At 36.0% G+C, this 11,176-nt stretch overlaps 1 protein-coding gene across 1 annotated transcript in view; it reads right to left on the bottom strand.

The window, feature by feature from the left end:
- LOC108694084 (tyrosine-protein kinase Drl-like) overlaps nt 1–11,176 on the bottom strand; it is a 73,977-nt gene that overhangs the window by 8,108 nt on the left and 54,693 nt on the right. Inside the window, exons 4-5 of the mRNA XM_018203376.1 lie at nt 6,986–7,160; nt 1,913–2,117 (exon numbers count right to left, since the gene is read on the bottom strand). Coding sequence (XP_018058865.1) covers nt 1,913–2,117; nt 6,986–7,160 — 380 coding nt within the window. The remainder of the gene's footprint in view (nt 1–1,912; nt 2,118–6,985; nt 7,161–11,176) is intronic.

Consider the following 11,176-nt stretch of genomic DNA (forward strand, 5'->3'; position numbering starts at 1 on the left):
TGTGTGTGTGTGTGTGTGTGTGTGTGTAAAACCTCTGCAGATGCATTTCTTTTCCCGGGGAAATTAATGCAAAACGCTTGTTCCGAAAGAGAATAGGCAACGCGATCTCATATTTATTCGACATTTTCGCGCGACCCTCGCTCCAGTCTTTGACTGCGCACTTTACAGGAAGATATTCTTTAGAGGATGGCGTGTAATAGCGGCGAGTAATAGCACGTGCTTCAAAACGGTAGTTAAAACGAAGCGGCGGACTATGACACGTGGCGATTGCGTGTAGCTATTGAAATCGACCTTTACCACTTGCGTTTTGCTCGTAAATGCCGCAGTATATAATAAACGCCGCGTTATGCGCGAAGATTATCTGTGAATTGCTTTATCTACCCATAAAGATAGTCCTATAAATTATCAGCTCGTTTTTTCGATGAGCCATTTGTCTAGATACATTTTTGACTGAACAGAAAACATTATTTTATATAGACTATAAAAATCATGTCTTATAAAAATAATAAATTCTGGAAAGATATGATGAATGAAATTTTTATCATAGTATCTTAAGTATATGAAAAATATAAAATATATAAATATAATTTTTATAAAGTGCATTTTTTATTCCTGTTTTGATTTTCTATTTAATATATATTCTGCTAATCAATTGAAGCATGTATCATTTAGATATGTATATCGTAATATTATAACAGAAAAGAAGAAATTAATTTAATATTGAAATTAAACGCGAAATAATGAGCCTTTAACTATCTTTGAAAACTCTAACTTTATTGAAAAGAATTATATGGCATTTCTTGAAGAAACGGAACCAACGAAGCGCTTGATGCGCCAAACATTTCGTTTTTCCAAATACGAACTCAAAGATATGAAAGAGATCAAAGACGCGATCAGTAGTTATGTCAAAGCAACGATAGAAGCAAGCAAGGAGAGAAAGAGATTTCGTTTGCCTGAAACGAAAGAAATCGACCAGCATGCTCCAGAAGATGGAAGGAGAAGCGAAAAAGGTGCTACACGCGTAGACCTTTTCCCTTATGTCTCAGAAAGGAGGGATGAGAGTTGTAAGTCGGTGGGTTTAGAATCGCTGAATAAAGAGCCGAAGGGTTGGAAAGGGTTGGGCGCTAAAGTTGTCCGTGGAAAGCGGCTCGCTCGGCCGCAAACTCGATAAAGTTGCGAGGCGCGGCACTCGTTGTGTATACGGGACGAGACGAGACGGTACAGGACGGGATGCGGGATGAGACAGGAGGAGGAGTCGTCTCGCGCTGCTTCCGCTTCCGGTAGTCGATGGCAGACGCGGAGTTCGCGATAGTGAAGTGGAAGGAACGACCGGGAGAAAATCGGATTTCCTGATGCGCAATACGAGTTACGCGTTCGTCGTCGAGTCTGTTTCACGGGCTGTTTCCTTGCGATTAAAAAAATCCTGAAGCATGAGTATACGCGAAAAGGAACAACAAATAATATTGTAAAATTTTTATATTTTGTCGAAAAGAGAGCGAGAAGAATAATATACGATAGTATGATAAACCATAAATTTTTGAATAATTATCCAAGTTACACCCCTTGTGAGATTTATTATTTATTATCTCAAGAATTGAATCTTTAGTTAATCTTCAATTAATCTCTGGCAAACTAAAACTCATTTGAATTTTAATATATTCAAAGTATATCGATTCTGATCATATTGATTTAAAAGAAATTGGATTCAGATTAATTAAAAAAATTTTAATGCTTTGAAACTAAAAAATCTAGATCTTATTTATACAATATAATATATGATGACGAAATAATGTTAAAAGATAATGACGATAATTTTATATGAATATAAAATAACAATTTTGAAATTTCGTATACGTTTTTATAGCTTTGAACCGACAATATTGTTTATCTGTCAAGTCGTATCATCGCATACCTGGCTGAGATGCGTCACGTGGCTCGCCGCGTAGTAACTAGCTCTGGAACCGCATGGCCTCGCATACAACGGCTCGAGGTCGGCGATAGTAGCGTAACTTCCGGAATTCGCACTTCCGGGTCGTGGGTCGACTCTAACTAAAACGGAACTTCTGGCCAGGCCACCGGTGTCGGCCGCGGAGTAACTGCAGCAGGGCAGAGTTTTCCTGAAAGGACGAAAGGATCTCTGTAGCAGCACGATTGTTACACCGGGTTAATTATCGTTACAATGGCGCGAGACGCGTTGCCCCGTAAAAGCGGGAGCTGGAATAATTGCGGGAGCTCCGGATTCCATCGCCACAATGAGACGATTTTGCTGAAACAAATTTTAACATTGCGCAAAGTCTACAAATCCAGGGAATTCGCTCTCGATTTTGGTCTTCGCGTCGCCGAGAGAATTATTTTAGTCAATGATCTTCGTAGTGTATTTTCAAGTGGAAAATTAAGCTTTTTCAGATTCACAATATTATCTCCTTTTACGTTATACTCAACCATCCGATAATAATTATATGATTTTATATAGAATCCAGTTACACAATTATAAGAATTATCCTATTTTAAAAAATGCCACGTATGATTCAAATCTGTTATATAATTGTTGAATATAGCACATTCGATATTTCAGAAATGTGTATAAGGTTTCATTGTTACAGGCTCACAAAATCTAATCGCTAATTTAACTGCTTTAATTTCGCCTGGGAATCATCGCGTAATAGGCTCTTTTAGCAAGCTTTTCCCCCGGGAGGCTACTCAGGTAGCAATATGTCGAGATAAACGCAATTCAAATTACATCGTTTATAAGATAGACGGTCACTTTATAAAGTCCGACGTATACATTTCTCTCATCAAAAGATAGAAGGGCATAAGTGGGAAGAATGGTGCATTATCATATTTCAGAGTACTCCATTCTGCACCCTTTACATAACCGTCAACGAGGAATTATCTTCGACAAGAAGTTCCTCGAGTATTCACTCTCTATCTTTAGCTAGGAGGATTTACATCTCAACCCGGATGAGCTCTCGAAAAGCTCTAAATGATCCTCTCTTGCTCTGTCTTTCTCTGTTTCGTACCGTCTTCTCTCTTACGTACCGTAACTGATCTTCTGTGAGAAAACGTATATCAATTCCATTTTACCTTAAAGAACTGTTCTTGTATTTTTTATTAATTGATTGACTTTTAAATTTATATTATATTTTTTGTTTTATGATATTGATTTAATTTTTCAATCATACTTATTTTGACTTATCTTTTCTTCTATAATGCAGGATTGATTATTTAGATATAAATATAATAGTTTTAATATTTTTACAAAAAATAAAAATATCGTTTAAATTAATTAAAATAAAATGAAATAAAATAAGATATAAAAAATAAAATAGATGGAAAACTAAAATATATATTATATTATGAGCAATTAAAAAGAATTTTTAATTTTAATGCAGGCAGTTTTATTAGAATAAGGACTGTATGTGTGTTTCCAGAAACATAGAAGAAAAGAAAAAGAAAAAAAGGAAAAGGCGGAATGACGACTGAAAAATACCAGCGAGAAATAGAAGAGGATATTTTTAGAGATTTATTGGCCATTTTGTGCATGTAAATCTGCCGGCGAACGTATTCGCTAAAAAGACGAACGACAGAAAAACGCGTACAGCCATCGATTTCAAATATCTCCTGTTCGCTCGTTCGTGCCCATTTATTTTTACGCGACCCTTACGGAAACGTTTCGCGGCCAGATCGACTTCCGACGAATCCGTCTGTGCTTGTGAAAGCGAGCCCTCGCCTCGCCAGGAACAGAAACGTTAAAGTGTCGTTCAGAAAGTAATATCACTTTTGTAACTCGCGAGCAAGTATTTGCGTTGAAATTTTCATAGATTGAAAATTTATGGCGAAACCGATGACATGTACGCTGCAATATTATCAGCTCGAAGGAGAGCTAACTTTTAATATAAGCTATAAAAGATCATGGTGTAGGCGAATATCTTTTGAATATTTTTATCATACGTATGTAGACGTATATTCTGAATCTGATATTTATTAATTTATGGAAAAGCTAATCGAGTCAATACCGAAGTACAAAAAATAAACATCTCATCGGAGGAAATCGAAAAGTTGGAAGACTGCAGCAAAATTTCGACGTGAGTTTCGTGAGTGGCGTAACTCCTGAGAAAACTTTTCGCTACTTGCCGAATCTCGAAGACGCTTTTCGTACATCGTGCAGTTCGATGTAGTAAGGAGGGCTTACGAGAGACGAGGGTGGCCGTGTTCGTTCGAGCGTACGGATGTAAAATCTGCAGTTTTATCCGCTGGTGAGGGTGTATGTGAAACGTTGTAGAGACGTAAGGAGAGCTAAAAGGAAGAGAGAGAGAGAGAGAGAGAGAGAGAGAGAGAGAGAGAGAGAGAGAGAGAGAGAAAATCAAGGAAAGCAAAGATTCGTCGTTTCTTTGCGTGTTATCAGGGTGGGGAGCCTCAAAAGAGCTAATATATCCCGGGACTCTGGGAGAGACAATTGGCCTATGGAAGAAAAGAAGAGTGAAAGATGATATAAAATAAGGGTGCGTCCCTCCCGTGAATTCCTTATAAAGGCCACTTTGCCATGCGATAAATATTTGATGTCTTCCGATCCGAGATCACATTGTTACAGACGATCGCGTTCGATCGTATTCGCATCACGCACCGACCAATTGCGTGTTGTTTGTTCGAGCGAACATCTGTTGCTTTCTTTTTCGTATGCTACGGTCAGTGCCATGGTGGGATTTCAATTTCTGCGACAGATCGCCGTGTAATATTTCAATCTCGCGAAAAATAAAATCGGAGTCAACGTAATATATTTTTCTATGCATTACGTTTTCGCGTAGTCCAATACAGAGATTGATTAGAACAATGAGAGTCAAATCTTTTTGACCTTTAAAAGTAATTATAATATTTTATTGAGTATTTATACAATAAAACATTATTTTCTATTGCTTTACCTAAATATATATCGAAAAATTTTCTGTCTTATGATGATAATTAAATTTTTTAAATAATGATGTTATTAATTATCATGAAAAAGAAAGGATGTGCAATAAGTATTTCATATAAATACGAAATAAATGTGTAACAATACTAGCAAAGTTCGTAGAAAGAATAAATCCCTCTCCTTACCGTTTAACGAGAAAAATTCGCAACGGAGAACATCAAAAGAGCTAATAAATATCCGGGTAAAAGACAATTCTCCCTCTTTGAGACAAACAATAGGGGAAGGGAAGGTAATAGCAGTAAAGTGAAGCAAGAGTAGCTTTGTTTCTATCCTAACTCCCTGGCAGCATGGTTTCTATCTCATTCAAGTTCCTCGGTTATGCACCTCGAAATAGAGGCACTGAAATGGAACACTCGATGTGCTAAAGTATAAAATAATTACAGTGAAAGTAACGATCGAACTTTAAAGGGAGGCGGATAGAAGTTTTCGCATAATATTCATCGTTAATGAGGGGAAAGGCGCTAGAATGGCGATCCGTTCGTTTAACGAGAAAAATTCATGACGAGGATTTTCAGAGGGCTCAATATATTCGGGCAAAGACAATCAGTAGACGGGAAAACGAGGGGCAATCCTATTAAAGGATGAAAAAGGATTTAAAATATTTAAACACGGAAAAAATTAGAAACACGCATAAAAGTTATTCCATCTTCGTGATGAAAATTCATTATGCTATATAAGTATAAAATAAGAAAAAGACTATATTTTTGTGCCTTAAGAATTTTTGTGCCCGGAGAATACAATGAAAATATATAACGAAAAAAAGACTGAAGGTTTTTTACGAATGTTGCACTATTAAATCTGTATCTGTGTCAAATTTAATTCAATTGAAATCGCCATTGATCCTACTCAATATGTTATTATTTTATAGTAAAACAGGTTAAACTTGACACTATATACTTTTAGTTGTTATGTAATGTTATAATTATCAATGTAATCTCAAAAAAAAATCGAACGCATATTAATTTGATCTGATGGAAAATTGAACACGTTAATTTGAGAAAATGGTACCATTAAGTCTACTTGAGATTCAACTTGTGCATGTACGCAGGAAAAGAGCAGTCGATGAGTAAAAAAGAAAACAACGAATATGAGAAGAGAGGTAAAAGCGGATCCTCTCGACCCTTCTAACATCCTCCTTACATTCTCTCCCGCATAAGATCCCGGATACGAGAAAGGGGGTGCACATAGCTATGCAATAAAATGTCGGCTGCCGTGCCAAGCGACCGACGGATCACCGGCGGCTTATTGAAAGGATATTTCATTCGGACGAGTTCCTCCTATCCAGCTTATCCACGCGAATTTCCCGCGGGGTTGCGGAAATCTTTCTGTCGCTCTCCCTTTGCACCCCCTCGACTGGTTTTGCGGTCGCAGCGTCGGGTATATATCTCTCATGCTCGGCAGAAAATTCGCGACGTCGCGAAACTCGCGCTCGCGATACTTTTCGCTCGAATGATTTTGCCGAAAATGAAAGCGCCACGGTACGTGGAAAAGCCGCATTTACGACGCGTCTTACGGTGATACCTTACGTAATGAAAATCTTTTCCTCGAGCGTTTATTTTTGTATGTGACCGAGCGCGATCTTTAGAAACGCGAATTTAATAAGCGGCAGAATGAGAAGCCGGATGGCGTCCACGTTATTTCGCTATGTCGCTTTCTTTCTGTCGCGCGGACGTCGCTCGAAAAACCGCGATCCACCGGTAATGCGTTTTTGCGAATTTATTACTCGTTACTTGTTTTACCACTGCGTTTTTAATAATATGCACTTTTGTTAATTCTAACGAAGCAAAGATTAAGACGAGAAACGGAAATTTACGGAGCTGAACCATTCATCGCTAGTTTACATTTTAAAAATCTTTTATTCTTTTATAATTTCTTACCCATCTTTTTAATCTGGACTGCAGTTTAAATGCGAAAACGGGAGATGAAAATGCAACAATATTTAATGTGCGGTGTTCTATTAAATGCTGCTTAAATCTTATCAAATATTATAATATTCACTGATAAAATTTTACTTACTGAGATTCTTGAACTCGTGCCTTACTGTTGCGAATGTATAACGCGCTGGCAACACTACCGACGACCAAAATTAAAGCGCAAGCACAGGTAGCAGCGACATAAAGTGCACCGGCACCATTTGCCAATGGATCGGGTTCCAAACGCACAGAATCATTGCTGGGAGGAGTCTCGACACCTGTAAATATAAATCGACATTATTTATAATGTTAATTTATAACAATTTGAATTATTTTTAATCATGTCTATAAGTTATCAGTACTCTTATCCAACGTATCGTTAATTTCACTAAAACACTGAAGTTAAATAATTTAACTCAAGAAAATATATTAAATTTGCTTCAAATTTAATTTATTATTTATTTATTAAATGCGTATGTTAATTAACTCAAGGAATTGGATTGCCACTTGATATCTGACAGTGAGTAGTTAAATTTTCCATGCATATTTTGTATCTTACATCTTATTAACAAGAATAAAACGGACCAAGTATTGCTTCGTTCAATGAATTTCAATGAAATTGTCGTTATAAATAAATTGAAGATAATTGAATCAATTTATAAAAAAAAACAATATTGATTTCATTTTTCCGAAAATAAATTTTCCAGTGTCGAACGTCAAGCTGAAGTATATATCTTTCGAGCTTCAAATTTCCAAAGAGTGGGTAAATATTGTAATATGTATGACATAAACAACATCAATATATAATTTAATTTGTCTTTAATTTTATTTTCAATAAAAAAATAATTGATACGCAATTCCCGTATACCCTCTTCACATTTCGTTTAACGGTTAGGTTTTTCATATTCGATCTGCAAAACTTGCATGACCGCCATTATAGTATCGACAATTCATTTTGTCAATTGGAACATTTCCACTCAAACCACGTGCTCGAGATTCGAATCTATCGAGGGAAGCCCTTGGACACTGATCGAGTCATTGTTTATACGTATCGCAGTACTATCGAACGAGAATATCGACAAACTATGGAAAGTGCTCCGAGCTCTCACTTTGATGGCGAATCGTTGCCCACAAACCACGAATTTTCCGAAAAGTATAGCCACCATCGCGATTTTGTTCGATTTACTTTTATTTCGCATAGCGATTTCACACGCGCTATGGCAGTCACGTGCCATAGGTATCAATCATCTCATCGTTAGATTATTGTTCTTTACCAAATTGCTTAAACTATAAATAGCTTAAACTATAAACTTTAAATTTATTTGAAATCTTTCTCTATTTAACATTTTATTATTTTATATTTAAAATGCCGAATTTTTAAATTTATTTTGACCGTAAAATCCATAGAATATTTTTTACATTACTCGTCATTTCATGAATCACATTGTGATGCAATTTTCATGATGTTGCTTTATTAAAATACGTGTCTCATTAGAAATCTCGACGAATTAGTCAAATTCAATTGGCATTTCTCTCGTTTCTCGCGGAAAAGTCTGAAAGGACGAGTTTGTTCGAGACTTTTCCTTCGTTGCATCACGCGTTTACATTTTCCCGCCGGTACCTCGCTTTCTGATATTTCTTTTCTCTCTATCCTTTTGTGCACGTTGCGAGAAGAAAAGACTCGGATCGAACGGGCGGTGCCTTGTCGTCTCTTATAAAGGTAAATAACGTGGCCTAGACGGAGGAACTTTAGCGCGAGGGCTCAAAAGCTTTCAAGAACCAAGCACGTCAGCCCCGACTAGGATATGCCGACGAAAGGAACGCATCCTTTCGGAGCGTCATGATAAAATTAAGTAAACTCCATCAACTCTTAACTCGTCCCTGAGATTATAGTGTCGTATAATCCTTAAATGCATTTCTTCATCGGCATTACCTGCCTGAAATCTAAAACAACTCTTCATTCTCAGTCAACTTATTTTCTTACATTATAAGCGAGTAAGGTCGTCATCATCACATTCTATTTCTCTCCTCGTTTACAATTCGCGCGTAAATAATTATTTCTTATACACAAGACATCACAGAACTGTCATATCTCTTTATACAAATACCTAGCTACTTTCCTCTTTCAATTTAATGGAAACTTTAATTACGAGTCTTGACTTGATATTCGTTAGTTCTCTTCCGTTTACTGAATAAATGCTGAAATGTAAAATGTCTTTAAATTTCGGGAAATGTTAACGAATGTAGAACTTTTTCTAATTGTATTCTTTCAATAATCAAAGTAAAGTACATATTTTTAAGATCTAACAGCAAAACACTTGTACATTTTTCCTTTATTGTTATTTGAAAGCCGCAGCTTTTTGTTGCAGAGCAATCTCATTCGAGTAAGTAACGTTGGTTACAGAAATAAAAAAAAATACTACGACGTACTCTCTGAAATGTTAAGCTGTAGGTTGTAGTGCATTAAAAAAACGCATTGCTTGCGGCGGTGGGAGAAAATCCCACCTCGAAAATTAAGACGTGACATAATACACAGTCGTCATGAAATTCTTCTTTACAGATAAGAAAACAATTAACCGTTAAAGATTGAATTGAATTGATAATTTATTGATATTGAATTATTATTATATCACATGTTTTAAGAAATATCATCTTAAAAATTTTCATTTTTATTATAAAAATCTTTGTTGTAATCAAAGCTTTTGGTTATAATTCCGTCCATATACAGCGAGAGAATATTTTATATATTACGTGTTTTAAATTCCTACGCTTGTTGATTACTTTATGATATCATAGAAATGACTGGTATTTAAATGTTTAACTAATTGTGCAATACATATTCTTTTTAATTTAGATTTCATTGATCTTACTATCGCATTGCTTTTTCACATTTTTCTAAAAATAAACGCATTTTTCTAATAAATATGTTACTGGTTGCAATAAAGCATAATATTTAACTTATTTTTTCTCCCTCGCTCATTTTCTCGTTTCATAAAGGAAGGAAACAGGCTTCTTGCCTTTGCGAAGATAACGTAAACCAAGCAGGTTGCGTGATAGCCGAAGTAGAGCATTGCGAACACGAGTTACGAAGACGAGCAAGGAGTTTGCTCGAGCGCGATGAGACGTGCGCAGGAAGCAGCAGGAAGAAAAAGTTAAATAAATCGTAGCAGTCTTCGGCGGCTGTACTGCAGTTTCTCAGGGGCAAAACTCGCATCGTTCCTTTGCACGGAGTCCTTCCATCTTCCTAAAATGTTCTTCTCACACGCTACGACGCGTCCGAAATACAAACAAGTATCTTTAAAAGATTTCCACAATTTCTGCGAAAGAATTCTAGAATTATATAACTACGTCAGATTTCGCAATATTTCTTGATTCTTTCTTAGCTTTTCTGGACACGCATTGTAGTTACACCTTTGTCTTACAACTTGTAATCTATTACGTAAGATTGCTATATCCATTACGTTTTTATCGCTTACACTGTTAAATTTATAATATCAAATTATATCTAATTTAAATCATTTTTAATTAATTCTATAGGTCGTCATGGTTCCTACTCAACATGTAATTCAATTAAAACAATGAAGTTGAACAATTTAACTGAAGAAATGTATTAAATTTGATCAATTTAATGTATTATTTACAAATGCATACATTAATATAGATGTTTATTTTGAAACTAACAATAAGCAATTCATCAGAAATGGATTGATTTACATTTTTACACATATATAAAAATTATAAATAATAAAATGTTATTTAACTCAAGGAATTGGGATTGCTTCTAACTAAATTATGATTTTTGTATCACTTGTACAATATATCATCTAAAAATCATGTAACATAACATAATTTTCATCTTATGCGAAGCTATCATAACAAGGATAAGTAATCGATCATGTTATAGCATAGCACTTGAAGAACAGTGGAGTACCTATCGACGTAACTTAGCGCAAGCGAGACGCGCCTCCGAAACTTCGAGATGAGACTTAAGAGCGACTACAGAGTCAGGAAGGCGTGTTAAGAGCGACTGCGTATCTCAATTAAATCCGGGCGAGCTATGCTATCTGCTATCATCAAACAGACCTTAACCGAGATTTACGGAGGCCCAGAATTAAGTCTCCGGAGGATTAACAGGATGACCCTCTATTCGGGAATCGCATTCCCTTATTCGCCACGAGCTCTGTGGACTTTAGAAACAAATTTGGTCATGCTGAGAGGTTTACGTAAATCACAGAATTACGTCTTTTGTGCACCGCGCTCTAATATATATATATATATATATATAAAATTTGTT

This window comes from Atta colombica, unplaced genomic scaffold, assembly GCF_001594045.1.
Source record: "Atta colombica isolate Treedump-2 unplaced genomic scaffold, Acol1.0 scaffold112, whole genome shotgun sequence".
In the NCBI taxonomy this organism is placed as follows: Eukaryota; Metazoa; Arthropoda; class Insecta; order Hymenoptera; family Formicidae; genus Atta; species Atta colombica.